This window comes from Cavia porcellus, unplaced genomic scaffold (assembly GCF_034190915.1).
Source record: "Cavia porcellus strain 051 isolate PalLab524CR breed Dunkin Hartley unplaced genomic scaffold, mCavPor4.1 scaffold_4, whole genome shotgun sequence".
Taxonomy (NCBI): Eukaryota; Metazoa; Chordata; class Mammalia; order Rodentia; family Caviidae; genus Cavia; species Cavia porcellus.
Window position 1 is genome coordinate 99,911,692 of NW_026947487.1, and position 22,458 is coordinate 99,934,149.

Genomic DNA, 22,458 nt, shown 5'->3' on the forward strand with positions numbered 1-22,458 from the left:
AGGCAGATAGTGCATGCCTATAAAGCCTAACACTTGGGAGGCTGTGGCAGGAGAATTGGCATGAGTTTAAGACCAGCTTGAGCCATACATAGTGAGTTAAGAACAGCCTGAATTGCAGAGTGGGACCCTAACTCAAAAAAAAAAAATTTTTTTTTTTTTTTTTTTGGGTACCAGGAATTGAACTGCCTCCAGACCTTGCACTTGCCAGGCAAGGCGCTTGTGCGGCTAAGCTATATTCCCAGCTTATATTTTCTGTGTTGATGCTTGTTCTTTTAATGCAGGTTTGTTCCTAGTTGGTTATAAATATACTGAAATTTGACATTTTCTGAAATAATATGAATTGGATCAGTGTAGATGAACTACTGAAGTACATTTATTCATACTTTGAACAGTTGCTTTTCTATTTTGTACCAGGTAGTACACTAGGCACAGGGGAGTTCAAAGATAAACAAAGAAGACAGGATCTTTCTTCTGAGGGTCTTGGGTAGAATGAGCCAGGATATCTGACTATTGTTGTTGTGATAAAAATTTACTCAAAACACTTGGGTGGTGCCAAATGTTTGTAATCCAGCAAACTTGAAGTCACCCAGGACTATGTACTAAATTCAGGGCTAATCTGAACTACTAATGGGACCTGTCTGAAAAAGAAAACCTTGTCTCAAAAAAAAAGTAAAACAACAAAGTTTTAAAAAATGATTATAAAATCATATTCACCAGCAAAGTACTTATGAGAAACGTTTTTTCTTTTTTAATATTGTGTTTTGGGGGCTGGAATATAACTCAGTTGCACAGTGCCTGCCTGGCAAGCACAAGGTCGTCATGAGTTCTATTCTCAGTACCCTCCCAAAAAACAAAATTAAAATAAAATACTGTATTTGGGGTTTGATTCTGGTATAGTAGTTGTGTCGTATGTATAAGATCCTGGATTTAATTGCAGCATGATGAAAAACAGTACAATAACAAATAACTAGTGGTTTGAGTGTTGTTAAGTTTGGGGTGTCTTTTCCTTTGTTTTGTATAGTTTATATATATTAATATTGTAATTCAAATTTAAAAAGTGTTTTATTTTTCCTTCTTAGATAAAAGTTACCAAAAATTTTGCAGTTACCAGCATTCAACAATGGAGGACTGGTTAAATTATATTATATTTATCCATAGAATGTCATGTACTTGTTATACTGTATATAGGAAATTCTGAAATGGGAATATTTTTGAGGTATAACTACGTAAAGCCAACTATCAGACCATTGTAAGGAATGACATAGCTAAGAGAGCAATATGTATAATTATATTTATGTAACTCATGTTTACTTAAAGCCTACAGGTAAGTTCATATTCTTGCTTAATTTTTCTTCTGTTTCCTATATTATATATTGTGTTTTTTTGTATAACATATTTAGGTATACAGCAAAATTGACTACTGTATAATTCTTAAGGGAATAAGAAATTCAGTATAGCAGAAGTAGCACTGAAGGTTTCTGATGTAGTGCAATAATAAAAAGAATTATTGCCTAGTTTTACTCACTGTGTAGACTTTTTTTTTTCCCTTTTTAAAAATTTTTTGGTACTGAGAATTGAATTTAGGGTTTTCTCACTGAGCTGCTTCCCCAGCTGTTTTTTATTTTGAGACAGTCTCACTAAATGGCCCAAGCTGGGCTCAGATTTGGGATCCTCCTGCCTTAGTCTCCCATAGGGTTATACATGCATGTGACATCACACCTAAGTTAGACTTCTTGAGTGGTATTGAGAGCCTGGCTAGCACATTTGCAAGCCGGGAAGGCAAGTATTAAAGAGAATTGAGGTTATAGAAACTGTTTCTTACAATTTTTCTCACTTAAATTTGGTCTTAGGCTTCTGAAATCTCACCAAGTAGTTTAATTTCTTTGTTTGGGAGAGTATAATAGTTGGGGACTTACACCAGAACCTAAAAAAACGTTTACTTTCTTTCTCTAGTGGAAACCACTGTGTATTTGTAGTATTGCGGTGTGTCATTTGAACCTAGGGCCTATGGTTGAACCTAGTGCTTTACATTAAGCTAACTCCTCAGCCCTTTTGTATTTTATTTTGAGACTGTTGCTGTATTGTTCAGGCTGAGCTCAACCTTGTGCTCTTTCTCTTTCAGCCTCCCAGAGTGCTGGGGTTGTAGGTGTGCACCACCACTACCAGCTCATTTTTTAAACAAATTGGAATGCTATTCTAAATTCTCCCTTGTTGTCAGGTATGGTGGCTCTCACCTGTAATCCTAGGACTCAGGAGGCTGAGGCAGAAGAATCACAGTGAGTTCAAGGCCAGCCTGAGCTGCATAGCAAAACCCTGTCTCAAGAACAATCATTCTTCATTGTCATCTTTTCATGTCATATGTTATGAACATTTTCCTGTTAGATAACTTGTTTTTCAAATTACTAGAAACACTATGGTTGAGCATTAGTGTCATACACACACACGCACATGTATGTGTGTATATACATACACATTTCTAACCTGTTTTCTAAGCTGTTGCTTTGGGTACAGAACTCTGTGGTTGTCAGCCCTTGTTGTTTCTAATACTTCATTTCTACCTTCTTCATTGTTCATATTATTTCTAAAATAATAAATTGCTGAGTATGTTGGAGCATGCCTGTAATTCTAGCAGTCTGGGAGGCTAAGGCAAAAAGATTACAATCCTGTCTAACTAGTGAGTTAGTGAGACTCAAAGTAAAAGAGGGCTGGGATGTAGCTCAGTGTGAAGAGGCCTGGTTTCTGTCCCCAGTACGGAAAAAAATTTTTACTTTGATATCCAAATTGTTTGTTTTTGTGGTGTTGGGGTTCGAACCCATGGCCTTTGGCATGAAAAATAAGAGCTCTAGGGGCTGGAGATTTAGCTCAGCGGCATAAGTGCCTGCCTTGCAAGCAGGCAGTCATGAGTTCGATCCCCGGTACCGATAAAATGAAAAAAGACCAAAAAAAAAAAAAAAAAAAAAAAAGAAAGAAAGAAAGAAAAATAAGAGTTCTGCCACTGAGCCACATCTACAACCCCCAAATTAAATTGTAAATTTGAGTGCATAGCTTTTGAGTTAGCAATTTTGTTTTCTCAAACATTTAATCCTCCAGACTCTTAGTAGTAGATGTGCTTTCGGTTTAGTGACTTCTAGATAGGTGTACATCTCAATTAATGGCTAAGAAGATTATCCTATCAAGTACAGATTTATAAATACTCTGCACTTACATGTACCAGCTTTCCACAAGGAATTGTGAACATTATATACCATACATGTACTAATAAGACAAATGAATTCATATTTTTCGTATGGAAATTAAATTCCTTTTTTATTTTGAAAGACATAGATAATGTATTAGCTTTCTGAATAATGAAGGATATAGAGTCCTAAAATGTCCTGGGTTAATTAGGTCTTTTGAAGGGAAAAGGAGAAAAAAAAAAAAACCCAGGTATTTTGATGCTCTGTGATTGGTGTAAGGTGAATAATGTAGTAGTTAATTCCTGACTTTTGAAGAATTTTTCTAGTTTACAATATAGTTTAATGAAGAGAAGACAAACCAGTCTGATAGGTTGTGTCTTATGTTGTGGCATTTGTTTGCCTGATACAGAGGTTACTCCTTAAATTTCTTGAACTGCAGGTATCTGTTTAGTACAGAGCTATATTTTAGGCATCTTCATCTACGCAGGTTTTGGGGAATTCTGCCTAATTCAAGTTACAGGCAAGGAGACAACGAAGTCAGATAACCAGCCATTTCTGCATGCTTGTGTACTGTCTCATTGTTTACATATATAATTATTAAAATTTTTTTATTTCTTAGCTACTGAGAGGCAGTACTCTTTGCTTCTTACCTGTAAGGATTAATCAAACCAATATCCTAAAAATAAGTAAAGAACCTTAAAGACCGAAGAAATTTTGTTATCTAGCAAACTTTTCATTCGACAAAAAAGATAACAAAGAGACAAAATGATTTACCCAAGGTCATGGATATTAGATGAGTGTTTATGCCTTTTTTTTATTCTTATTTTGTGCCAAATGGAGATTGAACTCTTGTGCTGCACTACATCCCCAGCTGTTTTTTTGTTTTGTTTTGTTTTTAGACAGGGACTTGTTATTTTGCCCCAATTAGGTTTGAGCTTGCAGTCCTCCTACCTTGAATCTCTCAGCATACTAGGATCACAGGGATATGCCACAACATCTGGGGGTTTGTTTGGTTTGGTTTGGTTGGTTGCTTTTTTGAGACAAAGTCTCACTTTGAATAGTTTAGGCTCGCCTCAAACTTGCTATGATTCTTTTGCCTCAGCTTTCCAAGTGCTGAGATTACAGGTGTGTGCTGGCTTCACAAGCTGGTTAACATGCCTAGGCGAATTTCGACCTTGTGGTGGTCTTCCTGTCTTAGCCTCCTGAGGGCTGGTATTGTAAGCATGTGCCACCATTCCTGGCTTTTTATCTTTTTTTTTTTAATATATCATCAACTTTTATCAGCCAGTGGTGGAACACACCTGTAATTCTAGCTACTTGAGAGGCTTAGGCAAGAGCATTATTACTTTGCAACCTGCCTGGGCAACTTCACAAGACTCTGAAAAAAAGGTGGGCAAGTTTAGTGGCATAAGTGCCTGCCTGGCAGGTGCAAGGTCATGAGTTCAAGCCCCGGTACCAAAAAAATAAACTAAAAAAAAAAAAAAAAAATTTAAAAAGCCAGTGGTATACTTGGTAATAGAGCTCTTGTATAGAGCCCTGGTTGTTACCAATTAAAATCACATATCAGAGCTGGTAAGATTTTGAACTTGTTTATCTTTTTCTGTATAATTTGAGACTTTTCACAATCCTTTGATAATCTCCCTGTTAAAGAACAGACTATCCTGACAGACAAGCCTGTAAGCCCAGCATCCAGGAGGCTGAGGCAGGAGGATTGCCATGAGTTCAAGGCAGGTCTAAGTTATATAGTGAGACCTGCATCTCGAAAAACCCAAAAAGTAGAGTAAGAACAGATTATCTTGGGAGAGGAGGTGTTAGTTAACATCTCTGCTTTTAGTGTAGTCCACCAGTTGGACCACTGAATGCTCTAAATTGTTTCAACTACTACATTTTGTTTATTTGTTTAAATAAACTCTGTTATAACAAAGTGGCAGGGCCAGGAATATTGCTTAGCGGCACAGTGCCTGTTGAGTTGAATTCTCAGTACCAAACAAAACAAAAAACCACACCAAAGTGGTATGGTCACTATCTTATTAAAAATAAGTACTTCAAGGTACAGTAAGTCCCTAATTTATGAACAAGTTCCATTTTGGGAGAACTCAATTGTGAAAGTTTGCAGTACAAATGTTCATAAGTTCCTGTGTAAGAGTTACATCTTTTTATGCACAGAGGTATGAAGAAGTATTCTATAATAGATTCTATCCCTATTTTCAGTGGTTTTTGGTTGCTTAAGGTTTTTGTTTTATTGCTGTTTTTGATGGTATTAGGGAGCACTGAGCTGTATCCCCACACATTTTTATTTTATTTTGAGACAGGGTTTCCCTAAGTTGCCCAGGCTGGCCTCCAACCTGAAATCGTCCTGCCTCAGCCTCCTGAGTAAGTAGCTATATAAGCATATGCCATCATGCCTGTACTTATAAAGTATTTCTTGATTTTCTCTCATTTTTATTTTATAACTTTCTGCTCTTCAAAGCTTCTAAGTATGTCATGACCCTAAAAAAAAATAGTTTTATTTCGTTTGAATTTTTCCTTTTTTCTGTCCCCTTGTCAAAGTTTTTGCTTTTTTTTCCCTCTTTCGCCTTTAGATACTTATAAACATACCTTCCCCTAAGTTACCTATATTTCCTTCTTTTCAATTTGTTTCCGTATTTCTACAAAGTAACCAAGTCAGCAAACTATTTGTTTTATTTCAGATCAGATAATCATGTTAATTCAAAGTAACATTTTGGGAGTTTTTGTTTAAACTTCAGTTTATATTGTGTCCTACCCATGTGTCGTTTTTCAAATGTCTTTTTTCTGTAGAGTAACATAACTATTACCCATATTCGGTGCAGCTACATTGTTTATTCACTGAAAATGTCTGTTTTAATTTGGTAATGATATCTTGGTCCTTGGTCCTTGTGAAAGACATTATATTGCTTTTATGCTATTTGATACAGGTGTGCACTGTTTATGATTTAGTACTGACTTTATGGAAGACTTGCTTACCAAATAAAAGTGGTCTTTGTTCTACTACACTTTGAGGGTGTCTGAATTATAGAGGCCACACAATCAATGAAAGATACACTGAAAAACCATGCGTGATTCACCAGTCATCTGTGTCCACCACCACCCCTTTTCTTCTTCCCTTCTTTTACACTTTGATCTTGTCCTACCACCTAAAGAAGCATTTAATATTGGTGGTACCTAAGAATAGAAGTAAAACTTTAAGACTTATTGAGTCATACCTCTATTATTGTTTATATGGGAATCATAATTGGTTTTGATATAGGCTTTGTTTGTAGACTTTGTGTAAAGAATGAAGAAATTTTTGCTTTAAAAAACTACAGTTCGTACATACCCATCCAGTATTTAGAGGGACTGTAGTATCCAAGATCAGTCATTTCCAGACTGTAGTCATCACAGATTCCAGTAAGAATCACTTATGAGCCTTTTGAAATTAGACCTACTGCATCCCAGACATTTTTTTGTGAGAATAGTCCAGGCTGGCCTCAAACTTGCAATGATCCTTCTGCCTCAGCCTCCTAAGTGCTGGGATTACAGTTGTGCAACTGTGTGCAGCTGAGAGACCACTGTTAATGAACTGTTTGCTTAGAAATCCACAGATAAAAGAATTTGTAAATAAATAAATAAAAATAATTTTTTTTTAAATCCACACAATTAGCCAGGTGTAATGGCACATATCTGTAATCCAGTACTCAGGAAGCAGAGGCAGGATTAAGGATATCTTGGACTATATAGCAAGTTGGAGGTTAGCCTGAACTACTTGAAATCCCCTGTCTCAAAAAAATAAAAATAAAATACCCACAGAAGTACCTATTAGACATATAATTCCTGTTTGGGGAGGGAGTTGTGTGTGTGTGTGTGTGTGCGTGTGTGTTTTATTCCTTTTGTATAGCTTGTTTGTTCAAGGTGAAAGACTTGCCTCAGTTGGACTTTCTCATTGTTCAAGTAATGAAAAACTGTAAGACTATTACAGAGACAGTATGACTGCTGCTTCCAGGAATATGTGTCTGGCACTGGGTAAGAAGGGTCTGGTGGCCTCTGACATAGTCTTGGGGAACAAGAAAAAGTGAGGTGTTAGGTTGTTGTATGACGGCAAGTGTCATTTTGTTTGTAAAGAGCAGAGAAGGGCAACATGTGTTTTGGAGCCAGCCTCCAGTTGTTTACTGTGGTACCACTGTCAACTTCCAAAGAACTTTTCTATTTTGGGCATATTTATTTTTCAGTATTTATTCAATAAATACAGTAAGTGCTACAGTAAGTGTGAAAGGATAAAATATGGACTCTGATACCAGATCACAGTAGTAAATTTGGGATGGTTTAATGTAGTTGTACTTCGTTGCATTGAATTTTTTCTGCACAAGATTTACTTAATTCACTTAATTCCATACATAAGTATATTTTGTCATTTACTATTCCTTCTGCTAGAGTGCTTCTCAAAGGTTTGGTTTTTTGTTTTGTTTTGTTTTGTTTTTTTGTTTGCTCTGGGGATTGAATTTGTGACCTTGCGCTTGTCAGGCAGGTGCTTATGCCACTGAGCTAAATTCTCAGCCAAGAGCGCTTCTCTCTAGTGATTTACCTGGCAAGGTGCATCTCATCATTTAAGATCCAGCTTTAGCCAGGTGTAGTGGCACAGGCCTACAATCCCAGCACGCTGAGATAGAGGCAGAGGTTCACAGATTCGAAGCCAGCAACTAAATGACTTAGGGTGACCCTGTCTCAAAACATATAAAGGGCTGGGAATGAAGGTCTTGGGCTCAATCCCATACACTGAAGGGGGAAAAAAAAAAGATTCAGCTTTAACAGTTTCTCTCCTTTCTCTTTGAACCCTCCTTCACTCTTACACACAACCTACTGTGGCAGTGTAGTGGGAAGTATGATAACTACAGATACAGTAATCACCTTGTATAGCCTTTGTTGTTCTGTCCATCTTTCTGCCAGACAAGGGACTCTATAAGAACTTAGCCCTGTGTGGAATTCAAAGTTTATCTGGGTCATAGCATGGTGACATATGCCTGTAATCCCAGAATTTGGGAGACTGAGGCAGGAGGATCAGTTGAGTTGGAGACCAGCCTGGGCTACTTAGTGAATTCAGAGCCAGCTAAAACTACATAGTGAGACCATTTCAAAAAAAACAAACAAGGCTCAGCAGCACAGTGTGGCAAGCTTAAGGTCATGAGTTCAATTCCTGGTACCAAAAAAAAAAAATTTTTTTTTTTTTAAACAAAGCATATCTGGGAGTGAACAGTGCTGCAGTACTGATTGGAGGCTGTCTCTGGTGCCTGTGGTTTCTCTGTTCCTTTGCTGGTGCAGAACAATCTTATATTTAACTGTTAGGGCTTATGTCTAGGTGTCCCTTAAAAGCCTCGTGCACTTGTAGGTGGGCTTTTTGGAGGTGGCTGGATCTGTAGTGTGTAGTACTGGGATCAAGGGTGTGCTGCTGGGATTGATTCATGGTGTGATGCTAGGATTAAGGCTACCCAACCGTGGATGTGAGTGCTACCGGCCTTTTTAGGGCAGATAGCCTGGATAGGATATAAGGGACAAAAGGTTACTGCTTGCTATTTCCCTGCTTTTCTACCTTTTGCCTGCCATGAATTATTTCTCCTCTGTGATGCCACCATGGGTTGGAGCCAGGTGATTATGAACTGAAACATCTGTGAACAGTAAGCTAAATAAACCTTTCCTGCCATAACTGAGTGTTGGATATTTTGTCTCAGTAATGAAAGAAAAGTAACCACTTTCCCATTTACTTAAAAGAGAGGCATTAGACTTTTTCTCCCTCTTAAAGGGAAGTTCATCTCTGTACCTAGCATCAGGCACTTACTGATTAAAGAATAATTTTTAATTTGTTTTGAAAAGGATGGTATTGGGGATTGAAATCCATTACCTTTATACTGAGCTACATTTCCAGCCCTTTTTTATTTTGAGGTGCTCTGAGTAAGTTGCCCAAGCTGGGTTTGTCCTATTCCCAGTCATCATGAAAGAAGTGGTCACTCATATTTTTCTGCTGCTTGGCCCAAGTCATTTTGTAAACACGTGTGTGTGTGTATGTGTGTGTGTGCATGCATGCATGCGCACACACACACACACTACTGAAAAGTGAACTGAGGGTTTTCACACTGATTTACATCTCCAGCCCTTTTTATATTTTTTGAGAGACAGGGTCACACTATATTGCCTAGACTGGGCCTGACCTTGGGATCATCCTGCCTCCACCCCAGAGTTCTAAGATTACAAGTGCGCATACCACCACCTCTTGCTCCCTCTCTATTCATTGCTACAGTCTGCAACTTTCTTGATACTAGTTCATAGTTATTAATGTTGTAGTCTTTTCTTTGATGTATCTTTAGTTCTGATAAGATAATGGCATGTATATTTTCAGGAATAGTAGAGAAAAATGGTTTTCCTATAAAAGTGTAAATTTTTGTTTTAGTGTCCCACATCTAGTAAAAATCATTTATTTATTTATTTATTTTGTTCCCAGGAGAAATGAGTTACTTATTTTTAATTTCTTTTTTTCTTCCTCTTATCACATGGCACTTAATGTAAGAATACCAGACTAGGCTTTTCAGTCAACAGTCTTCTATTTGAAGATACAGAAAAGAGAATGCCACAAGGTATCTCCTCTATTCTTTGCCTTCTGATGATGTCTGATGATTGGAATTACCTTTGTAAGGCAGGTTGTCAGGTGACCTTCGTATTAGCCTGAGAACTACTGTGATTTATGAAAGTTTATGGGTTTGGGGTACAATTTTTTGAAGTATACTATAAATAGTCTTTCTTATTGCCATTAGGAAATAAGTTGAAGTTTTGAGCAATCAATTATCCCTTGTAAGAAACAGTAGTATATTGAACAAAAAGTTTTGGCGATTTCATTTATAAAATAGACTCCTGAAAATTGTTTTTCTTACTGTCATATTATAAGTAAGAAATGGATTATTCTGAGTACATGAATTTTATAATCAGTCACCCCAAATGTCTAAACTCTGCAAAGCTTATTTTATTTCCTCTGGGAATTGTCTGACATATTTGCTCAATAGTTGTATAATTATAAATGATGACATTACTAAATTTTGATATATTGAAAGGTTGTATATATTCATAATTAGCATTTGTTTTACATGGTAGATTTTTGAAATCTATAATTGTATTGTTAAGACTTGTATTTTTCTCTTTTTAAGAAATGATACACGCTGGAAATGGGAGTACACGCCTGTAATCCCCTTTAAATGGAACTTGGGGCCAGAGGATTGCCAGCCTGGGCAATTTGGCAAGACATTGTCCCAAAACAAAAGGGTTGATGTTGTAATTAAGTGGTAGAGTGCTTGGCTTACTTTGTATCCCAGATTCGGTACTGCAAAAGGAAAGAATAAAAGCAAGCAGTGCTGAATATTCCTATAATCCTGGCATTCAGTAGGTCAAGGCAAGAGGATTACAAATTCAAGATCAGCCTGGGAAACAGATATTCAAGGCCAGTGTGAACTATATATATACATTTATGTCAAAGACACAAATAAAAAGATTAAAGAAATGATACAGAGCTAGAGTAGATCAGTTTCCTAGAATGCTTGAGGCCTTGAATTCAGTCTCCAGCCCATCAAATAATAGCCAGGAGTAGAGGTACATACCTGTAATCCCATCACTTAGGAAGCTGAGGTGGGAGAGTCACTCAAAGTTTGAGGGCCTGTCTTGCATAGTGAGTTCAAAGCGAGTCTGAACTGTGTAGCAGCATGCTGTCTCAACCCCTCCCATGAATAAAGAAAAAACAGAAATAAAGAATAAATTTATATAGCTAAGGTTTATTTCATTTAGCATATAAACAATGTTTTGTTTTCCTCCATTCTTTCATGCACTTGTCCTGTATAAGACTGTTTTTTATATAACAATGACATTGCTAATAGAATGTCTGCTGTTTACCTAACACTGTTTTGTGTCCATTACTATAGAGGATGCAGAAGTAAAAGGCTAATAGTTAGTTGTGGGAAAAATGCAGGCAGAACATTATGCTACAGTTAAACAAAACAAGGTCAGTGTATGGCTGGTCAGAGTTGAGAAGACTTTGATAATATGGGGTAATGGGACCTGAGGACAAGCTCCCAGCCATGCCCACATTACTAGACAGTAATGTGGAGATGACCAGCAAGAAATATTCAGAGGAAAGGTTGAGTGAGTGGAACGGATGGGGAACAGGCTATACTTATTGTTCAAAGCTTTGGGAGCTAAAGTGAAGAGTTTGGATTTGATTCCATAAGCATCAACCATCATAAGGGTTTGTTTTGTTTTTACTGCGTTGCCCAGGATGGCCTCAAATTCCTGGGCATAAGCCATCTTTAGCTTTAGCCTGCCAACTCTTAAAATTCCTAGGCTCAAGCAATCCTCTTGCTTCAGCCTCTAACTAAAGTAGTTTGGGACTATAGGTACAAACTGTTGTTCTCAACTAGTGTTTGTTTTGATTTCATCCTAGAGACAGAACCTCAGACTCCACTTATAGTTATGTCTCCAGTTCATTTTTTTTGTTTTTTCATTTTGAGACAAGGTCTTAAGTTGCCCAGGCTGACCTCAAATTTGCAGGCCTTCTGCCTCAGCCTCCTCAGTAGCAGCGATTACTGGTGTATATTACCATGCTAGGCTTGCAATGTTGGTGTTAGCCTCCTCAGTAGCAGCGATTACCGGTGTATATTACCATGCTAGGCTCAGTGTTGGTGTTCTTAAAAGTCTGAAGTAAAAGTTCCAGATCATTATTTGAATTTTTTGCTGTTGTTGTTACCATTAGAATATTTTTAAAGTTCTTGACTCATATCACTTAGTTACCTTCAGTAGGACTATGCTGGTTTTATTGTACCATGACCAACATTAGAAAGTATCTTTTTTTGGATTTGGTTGGTTTACAGAGTCTTATGATATATCTCAGGATGACCTTGAACTCATGGCAGTACTCTTGAGACTCTAACTTACGAACATTGAAATCATAAACTTTCACAGATGTTCTGTGTAAGACTTACTGTGTCAGATTAAAAATGAATCTGACTTACATCCTCCTGGAATGAAAACGTTTGTAAATTGGGGATTTACTTTACTGAGACTGTAGATATGCACCACCGTTTTTGGCTATTTCTTATAAATTTTGTAGTTATTTATTTAATTTAGATGCTGACGTTTTAGAAATACTTTTCTCCTGGTCAACCATTTTGTTTTTAACTTAATATGTTTTTTTACATACAATAATATTTTACTTTGATGGTTAAAATCTTTTCTATCTGTTTTTTTGTTTATAGGGAGTTGTTTTTGTTTTTTGAGACATTTTCACTATGCAGTTTAGGATGGCCTTGAGCTCACTTTGTAACCCAGGCTCGTCTCTTAACTTGCAACAATCCTCTTGCCTCAGCCTTCTGAGTCCTGGATTACAGACATTGTGCCATATCTTGCCTGGTGATTTTTCTGTTTTCTGTGCTTCCTAAAACACAAGGCTTCAACAGAAACCTCTTAACATATATGTATTTTTGAGTGTTTCTTGGATTTTCAGGGTTTTTTTTTTTTAGGTTGTTTGTTTTAATGCCTTTTTATGTCATGCTACAGAATTGTCATTAATCCAAATGGATTAAAGATAATTCAGTATTTTCTAAGTAGTTGTTTTTTTATGCACCTTTTATGAAACAATACTCTCTTTTTTTTTTTTTTTCTGTACTAAGGTTTAAAATGACAACTTTTTTTTTTTTTTTTTTTTTTTTTTTTTTGGTACTGGGGATCAAGCTCAAACCTTGTGCTTGCCAGTCAGGCACTTATGTCACTGAGCTAAATCCCCAGTCCCTAAAATGGCAATTTTTTATATGGTAGGATTTTTTTCCTAGATTCTGTCTTCTGTGTAAATTGACTGCTTTGACTGAGTGTGGTGATGCATGCCTACCATCCCAGCACATGGGAGGCTGAGGCAAAGAGGGTTGTTGTTAATGCGAGACCAGTTTGGGCTACAGAGTAAGTTCAACACCAGCCTGAACTGCATAGAGAGATTCTGTTTCAAAAAGACACCCCCCCCCAAAAAAAAAGCTATATATATGTATATATACACATACACACACATATAAATCGACTGTCTGTGGTGATAATGATAGTACCATAGCATATTAATTGTTCTGGCTTTATTGTATATTACTATTCGAAAATAGGTCACTGTTACTTTTTTAGAAGTTTTATTGCTATCCTTGGTATCTTGCTTACTTTGCAAACTTTATGTGTTTATTTATTTATGTTATCAGGAATCGAACTCAGGGCCTCATGCTGTGCTGCTGAGCCATATCCCTAGCCCCTGAATAGCTATGAAACAGGTTTTTTGGTTGGGGGTAGTAACCAGGAATTCAACTCAGAACTTGTGCTTGCCAGGTAGGCGCTGTGCTGCTGAGGTATATACCTGGGCCCCTACAAACTTTTCAAGTTATATGAAGCCAGACGTGGTAGCACATGCTTATAATCCCAACACTTACAGGCTGAGGCAGGAGCATTGCCAGGAGTTCAAGGCCAGCCTGGGCTACATAGTGAGTTCAAACTAGCCTAAAGTACATAGCAAGACCCCATTTTTTTTTTTTTTTGTCTTTTTCCTTTTTATCGGTACCAGGGATCGAACTCACGACTGCCTGCTTGCAAGGCAGGCGCTTATGCCGCTGAGCTAAATCCCTAGCCCTGCAAGACCCCATTTTTAAAAAGCCAAGAAAAGTTGGGGCATGGAAGCCTACACTTGTAATCCCAACACAGGGGAAGAGGCTGAGGCAGAAGAGGATTATTAGGAGTTTAAGGCCAGCCTGGGCTACAAAATGAGTTCAAAGCCAGCCTGAACTGCATAGTGAGACCCTGTCTCAAAAAGAAAAAAAAAAAAAGCCAGCCTGAGTGTGGTGGTACATGCCCATAATCCCAGCACTTGGCAGTCGGAGGCAGGAAGGTTGCTATGACTTTGAGACCAACTGGACTACATAGTAAGTTCACGGGCAGCCTGAACTATATAGTGAGACCCTGCCTCAAAAAAAAAAAAGGTATATGAAAGATTAGCATCTCCATAATGGTTGGTACTTCTAACCATGGATGTAGATAGTACTAGCTCTTTTTAGTGAGTTCTTTATGTCTCCTGTAAGAGTTTTGTAATTTTTACTAAGTTCTGCAAGTTTTAGTTTGGGCTCTTCTTTTGATATGTGTGTTGTGAGTTGGTATAACTTTCTATATTTCTATGTGTAATTTTTCTATAGTTTTTTAAGGATAAACTATATGCTGTTTTGTTTCTTTATAACCCATCATCTTCCACAAAGAATTTGAAGAAATGTATAGAAAATACAAACACTAAATGGTATCAGTATGTCTTCATAAAATACATATTGGACTAAGTATTTATTGCAAGGTTTTGAGACTGATTAAGATGTGGCCTACTAAAAACTGGTAACATGATGCTTGTATAGAGGTCTCCCAGTAAAAGGCAAAAAATTTCTTTGTTGGAACAAAGCTTTTCTAAGCATTTATCCTAGATAAATTCTACTCATATATCCTTTAGTGTAAACCAAAGGCATACTGCCACAACAAAATTTAATGAAAACAGTTCTGTAGGAGATAAGACCATGTGGCCCGAGTCCATGTAGCTTTCTAACTGGCATAATTCTAGGATAAAGCCTAGAATAGAATACTGTATGCTACAAAGAAGTCAGTTAAGATAAAGGCAGAAGAAAAATCTTTGGGTTTATCAAATAAGTCCATTACTGGCATCTGAGTAGTTAACAGAGTATTAGGGAGCAAAAACCAAACTGATGAACCAAGAAATGGAAAAAAAGTAAAGAGTTGGAGATAGCAGATGTGGAATTGAACATAAAGGGACAAAAGAGAGGACAGGTACTAAATTATGAAGCTAAGTTGAGAAGAGTTCTCAGATAGGGGAGATTTGAACAACAGAGTTAGCAGAGAAGAGTCCTTTTCAGTAAGAATGGATTCTTGGGCATGGGAGTACATCCTGTAATCCTAGCTACATGGGAGGTTGAAGCAGGATTGCAAATTTAAATCTATCCTAGGTAGCTTATTAAGATCCTGTCTCAAACAATAAAATAAAAAGACCTGGGGATGAAACTCAATGTAGAGAGCGTATCCTCAGGACCAGCTTTTAAAAAGATAGAGCAAACCCATGGACAAAAGTGTGTACAAATTTTAGTGTATGTATCATGGGATGTCATCCACATGAAAAGTATATATCCATGGGCGAAACTAAAACTATTAGATATAAGAACCTAGGTATTCCTGAGCATGGTGATGCATGCCTGTAATCCCAGCACTCAGGAGCCTGAGAGAGGAGGAATGAACTCAAGGGACAGACAGACTGGCTTCTAGGTTAGGGATCCATGACTAGAGGGAGTGCACTGAGGTTTTTCAGTAACATCTAAAAGAGGCTGGTGGCTTATTACTTTGATGTCTCAGTAAACAGAGAAGCTCCTCATTGTTTGAGATTTTTTTCTTTTGTTCACTCCTGTTTTTTTGTGTTGTGTTGTGTTGTGTTTAAGACAAAGTCTTATTCTGTAGTCCAGTCTGGCCTACTTTGTCCCATAGCCCCTGCTGGTCTCCAACTTGTAGTCCTCACCAGACTACAAGTTATTGCTATAAGACCCAAGTTGGTACTGATGTTTGTGGAAATTATGCCATGTATTTTTGGTGAGAAATGCTCTTGACAGCTCAACATTTTGGCAGCACAGTTAGTTTCAATTTGCACTCCTTTATACTAGTTCTTTTTCTACCTATTATATGTGATTCTGTTACTTTGTGACTTTTTTTTCCCTTTAGACTTGGTTATTTACATTCTAACATTTTTGGGGGGAGGTATTAAAGGATGGGTTTGACACAGACTCACTATGTAGATAGGGCTGGTCTTGAACTCTGTATGTCCCAGACTGGCCTCTAACTCACCCATCCTCCTTCCTGCCTCAGTCTCGAATGCTGGGATTACAGGTGTGCACCACCATACTCAGCTCCTGGTTTTATTATTGACAATATGTAGTCTTAAGACTGTGTAGTGATTCCACGGGTGGGCCACCATTAATATTTACACAGTGTTAGTTGTTTAATATCTCTTCTGGTAATGTCTCTAAGGAAAATGAGGCTTTTTCTCTGTTCCCTAATGTCAGACCTTTGAACTGTCATTTTCTTTGTTGGAATACTAATTTTGGGACCTTCATAACCTGAAAGTTTTTTTTGGGGGGGGGGTACCAGGGATCAAACTCACAACTGTGCCTATGCAAGGCAGGCACTTATACCACTGAGCTGAACCCCCGGCAAGTCTTTTATTTAAAAAATAAATAAATAAAAGTAGGTGAAAATAATGGTATAATGTTAAGTAGCAAATTCTGATTTTGTGAGAACCTAAAGTTCTGGGTTTTGTTTATTTTGGCAGCTTTGGAGAGGTGCTTTTTGAGAGACAGTCTCACCATGGTTTAGGCTGGCCTTGAACTTGTGGCTATCCTCCTGCCTTAGCCTCCTGAATGCTGGGATTACAGGTGTGTACCACCACACCCAACTGAATTCTTTATTTCTAAGGAGTTTCAAGTGTATCCCAATGCTACTAGTCCTCCTAGCCAGACTTTGAAATAACAAAGGAATAAAGTTGTGCTATCCTATAGAATAGCCCCAAGGCAGATGTTGCTCTTGAGAACTGTAATGTACAAGCTAAAAGTGAGATATGCTGTAAATTTTAAATGTATACTAGATTTCAGAGGTTTAGTGTAAAAAAGAATATCAAATGCTTTGTGAGTAATTGATCACATATATTGATTATACCTTGAAATAATATTTTGGACATGTTAAGTTTATTGATTAAAATTAATTTGACCTATTCCTTTTGTACTTAAAATGTAATTTAAACATGCAATTTTTTAAAATAGAAATTTTATTTTATTTATTTATTTTTTTGTCTTTTTCATTTTTACCGGTACCAGGGATCGAACTCATGACTGCCTGCTTGCAAGGCAGGCGCTTATGCTGCTAAGCTAAATCCCCAGCCCCTAAAATAGAAATTTTAAAATTATACTTCTGTAGAATTCAAATTTTGGGTAAGGGAGAATGAACCCAGGGCTTTTATACTGAGCTACAGCCTAATCACTTCCCCCCTTTTTAAAAACAGACAGTGTCTCCTTAGGAACTAAAGTGACCAGGTTGGGCTTGAAATTGGGATCCTCCTGCCTCAGTCTCCCAAAGTACTGGGATCATAGACATGTGCTACTACACACAGTTTATATATGATTATACAGAGCAGAGATAGTGAACCTTTTAGAGCTTTCAGTGATACAACTTACTAGGGCACATGTGTCATGGATTTACCACCACTGAGACCATACCTACTTCCAAAGGAATCCATCTGAACAATATTGGATATATGTAAGTAATTATAGTTAGAATTATGCTTAAAAGCAGTTCTTCACAATTAAATATATATGAGATCTTACAGTGAAATATTAGCTCATTTTTAATTTATAGGTAAATTATAGAGCACTCTACAGATGTTTCTTGACTCCCTGCCCCCTTTTGCAATAACATTTCTGTCTGTTACTGAGAACAAGGGACTTGCGCAAACAGGTAAAAACAAACAGGCATGGTGGTGCATGCCTGTTATCTCAGCATTCAGGAGGCTGAGACAGGAGGATTGCTATGAGTTTGAGGCTATTTTGGGCTACCGAGTCCATTTAAGGCCACCCTGAATTATAGAGTGAGACCCTCTCTCAGAAAGCACAAAAAATTAAACAGGTAAGACAAAATCAGACTGGCAACTCAGTCACATGGGAAGTTTATCATCGCCTTATTTTTGTTCCTTGCATATTGTAGGGTATATAGGGTACAGCTCAAAATTGAGTATGCGAGGTCAATCTCATGTACCACACCCAAAAAAAAATTGCTTCAGGCTTATCTTTTGCCCTCAAAGAGCCTTTTTTTTTTTTTTTTTTGGCCTTTATCTTCCAGCTAGGAAAATAGATGATTTTAAGACTTTTTAAGTGCAGAATTATAATATTATCATCAGCAAAGTACATAATGGTCATGATAAAACCATGGAAGACTTTCTTACACTAAAAATGAGCTAGATCTGAGGACTACAACATAAATATTAGAGCAAAAAGAGAAATGACAATGGAAACAGCTGTGTTCATGTGAAAAGACTGGTTGGAGGGGAACGTATGTGCTATAGTGCAGGAAGACATAAATCTTAATAGGGAGTCATGGAGTTAGACAGTGAAAGACCTTCGGAGCCAAAAGAATGTTAGATACATCAGGCTTTTTTTTTTTTTTTTTTTTTTTTTTTTTTTTTTGAGACAGTAGTTTGTATGCATTTCAACTGCCCTAGAGCTCACTTTATAACCTAGACTGGTCTTGAATGCAACCATCTTCATGCCTCAGCCTCCAAAGTACTAGGATTATAGGTGTGTGCCCCTATGCCCTGCTATTTTAGGCATTTATTTTATAAAGATAGATATATTTTGTTGAGGAAATAAAACCTTAATTTCTCTGCCCAAAAAGTGTATGTTGTTTTTCATCACTGACCATAAAGATACAGTATTTATATTTTGTCATTCAAGACTATCCAAACTATGGACATAACCAGCCCAGCTTTCACCTTTATAACTAGCCTTTCCTTTGTCCTGTGCTGCTTTTTTTTTTTTTTTAAGGCATGGTCTCACTATGTAGTTGAGGCTGGCCTTGAGCGCTCTTTGTAGCCCTGGCTGGTCTCAAACTTGGAACAATCCTCCTGCCTTAGCCTCCTGAGTGCTAGGATTACAGGCATGAACCACCATGCCCGGCTGTCCTGTGCTTCTTTATTTTTTGGGAATAGAGAGACAGGACCAAGCTGCATAGTTTAGACTGGCTTTGAACTCACTGTGTTGCATAGGTTAGCCTTGAAGTCACAGTGATCCTCCTGTCACAGCCTCCCTAGTGCTAGAATTACAGGCATGCACCATGACACCCAGCATGTCCAATGCTTACTGTCTCTCTAATCCCCTTGTCTATTTTCTTTACCTAGGGATCTTCCGAAACACACACACACACACACACACACACACACACACACACATAGAGCACTTAAGATCCAAACTGTCTTTAACTGTCCTGTCCCATGTTTTAGGATTCCATTCAAATTCTGTATTTGTGAAGCATTTTGTATTGACATCTGGTTATGTTATCTCACCTAATTTTGCCTTAAACTTTTATATCCTTTTTTTTTGTCCCAGATTCCTAGACTGCAGAATCAGGTGTTATTTATACTCTTTGTGCTGTCTTACGGTTAGTCCTGGCTTAAGGAACCTTTTCTGACTCAGGATACAGGACCTATACAGAGAAGTGGAAAAATGTATCTCTAATAGAAGATATTTGAGCGTGGCATTCCTGATTTAAGAGCCAGAAACTATTAGTTGGTTGATTTATTTTGTTTTCTGTTACATGTTGAATTTGTTTAGCATTTATTTTTATCAATATGAGTGCAGCTATTGAATAGAATTCATTTGCTTTAGCTTAAAAATAAGGCAGGGTTATCTGTCTATCTATATCTGTCTATGTCTATCTCCATGAGATCCTTGGTTCAATTCCTAGCACCAAAGGTAGTTTTTTTAATTTCTTTCATATCAAATATCCATAGTCAGAGTTTCTGTCTTTTCTGTACTTTGATTATACCCAGGTCCTTCACACTGAGCTACATTTCCAGGCCCTTTAACTCTTCATTTTCAGACAAGGTCTCAATAAATTGTCCAGGCTGGGCTCAAACTTACGGTTCTCCTGCCTCAGCCTCCTAGAATGCAGGATTACAGGTGTGTGCTACCTTGCTTAGCCTTTTGGTTTCTTTTCAAACCATATGTTGGTTGGAAAATTGGATCGAAGATTCATACATAGAAATTGGTTGCTGCCTCTTGAGTATTTTTTTAGCTTCTCAGCTTTTATTTTTTTAGCTTCTCAGCTTTTGCAGTATTGACATTTTGTACGTGATGATTGTCATGCAAGACTGATGTGCCTTGTGGAATGCTAAAATGCATCTCCATAGGATTCCAATAGAGATATCCTACCCTGGTAGTACAAACTAAAAATGTCTCCAGATATTGTCAGATGTTCTTAGAGGCAAAGTCACTGCAGATTGAGAACTTTTGAGTATATAATAGTCTCTCTCACCAACCATTATATATTTTTTCATTTGGTCATTTGCAGAAGAAATTCAGATGCAATTCCATAGTATCCCATAGACTGGATTCCACTAATTCCTTGCAGTATAATTGAACACTGTCAAAAATTTCCTGCTAATTGGTAGTTTCATCTACCACAGTGGTGGCAAATCTACAGCATGGGTGCCTTAGTAAGCTATTTGTATTTTTGAAAGCTCTGGAAGGTTTGCCATCACCCATTTAGAGGTTTGGTTAGTTTCAGATCTTTTTGTTTTGATGGACAAGACTACATCCTAAGTGGTGCTTACATCTTCTGTCAGGAAGCACATGTCTGGTGATCAACAGATTGATGAGTAAATGATTGACCAAGACTTTAAAAAATTTTTTAAGTATATATATTTTCATTTAGACAAACTTTTTCTGAAATAATAATCTGTGTTCTTCCTTAATAAAGGAAGGGGAAATGGAAGGTGAGGCTGTCGAAGCCATTGTGGAAGAGTCTGAAACTTTCATTAAAGGAAAAGAGAGAAAAACTTACCAGCGACGCCGGGAAGGAGGTCAGGAAGAAGATGCTTGCCACCTGCCCCAGAACCAGACAGATGGGGGTGAGGTGGTCCAGGATGTCAACAGCAGTGTACAGATGGTAATGATGGAACAGCTGGATCCTACTCTTCTTCAGATGAAGACTGAAGTAATGGAGGGCTCAGTGGCTCCAGAAGCAGAGGCTGCTGTGGATGATACACAGATAATAACTTTGCAGGTTGTAAATATGGAAGAACAGCCTATTAACATAGGAGAGCTTCAGCTTGTTCAAGTACCTGTTCCTGTAACTGTACCTGTTGCTACCACTTCAGTAGAAGAACTTCAGGGGGCTTATGAAAATGAAGTGTCTAAAGAGGGCCTTGCCGAAAGCGAACCCATGATATGTCACACCTTACCTTTGCCTGAAGGGTTTCAGGTGGTGAAAGTGGGGGCCAATGGAGAAGTGGAGACACTAGAGCAAGGGGAACTTCCACCTCAGGAAGATCCTAGCTGGCAAAAAGACCCAGACTATCAGCCACCAGCCAAAAAAACAAAGAAAACCAAAAAGAGCAAACTGCGTTATACAGAGGAGGGCAAAGATGTGGATGTGTCTGTCTATGACTTTGAAGAAGAACAGCAGGAAGGTCTGTTGTCAGAAGTTAACGCAGAAAAGGTAGTTGGTAATATGAAGCCTCCAAAGCCAACAAAAATTAAAAAGAAAGGTAAAATGAATTTATTCATAGTACTCTCATAAAACCATTCAAGAGAAAGCACAATAGTCTGTATGCAGGTTATTTTATGTTATATTAAATGTATTTTTTAAAAGATTATTTTGTGGATATCAGTTTTCTGGATTTAGTATTTTTTATCTTAAGTCCTAAAGAGAAGTGAATCTATTAGTGACATGATAATTTTGACTTTGTATGATTTAGATTGGGTTCATTAATAAAGCTAAAAACATGTAATTTTGCAAACTAATGATTGGAGGTAACCTTAACACTTTGAAAGCCTGCAGCAAGTTTTATTTTGCATATAGGTGTGAAGAAGACATTCCAGTGTGAGCTTTGCAGTTACACGTGTCCACGGCGTTCAAATTTGGATCGTCACATGAAAAGCCACACTGATGAGAGACCACACAAGTGCCATCTCTGTGGCAGGGCGTTCAGAACAGTCACCCTCCTGAGGAATCACCTTAATACACATACAGGTGCTGGATAAGAATGTGGGGACCACAATGTGGCAAATGCTAACTGGAACTTGGGCTTCAGTAAGCTGATTAAAGCAAGAAGTTGCAACATTTTTGTTCCTTCTTGTAGTCCCCTTTTTGTAATCATTATTTTAAGCAGATGGATTTAGTTACAGGCAAATGCCAAGAAAGCTTAGGTGGGAAATAATTTGAATGAAATGAAGCTATCTGTGGTAATTACTTCAGACAATTCCCAAAAATTTTAATATTGTGTTGTGCTGAGGTTTTAACAACACTAATACCTGGGTGTGATAGTGTACACCTGTAATCCCAGTATTGGAGAGGCTGAAGCAGGAGCTCATTGGAAGTTCAAGGCCAGCCTAGGCTACGTGGTGAATTCAAGGCCAGCCTGGGCTACATAGTGAGA

The 22,458-nt window shown here is 37.7% G+C and overlaps 1 protein-coding gene across 9 annotated transcripts in view; it reads left to right on the forward strand.

Annotated features, from left to right (window-relative positions):
• Ctcf (CCCTC-binding factor) overlaps nt 1-22,458 on the forward strand; it is a 53,911-nt gene that overhangs the window by 9,145 nt on the left and 22,308 nt on the right. The window contains exons 3-7 of one of the 9 annotated variants that reach the window (XM_063247516.1): nt 5,485-5,549; nt 9,730-9,796; nt 16,585-16,687; nt 20,778-21,567; nt 21,882-22,052. In XM_063247516.1, the coding sequence (XP_063103586.1) occupies nt 16,673-16,687; nt 20,778-21,567; nt 21,882-22,052 (976 nt within the window). In that variant the 5' untranslated portion in view covers nt 5,485-5,549; nt 9,730-9,796; nt 16,585-16,672. The remainder of the gene's footprint in view (nt 1-5,484; nt 5,550-9,729; nt 9,797-16,584; nt 16,688-20,777; nt 21,568-21,881; nt 22,053-22,458) is intronic. The other 8 variants (XM_063247514.1, XM_063247517.1, XM_063247515.1 and 5 more) reach the window with 8 other exon arrangements.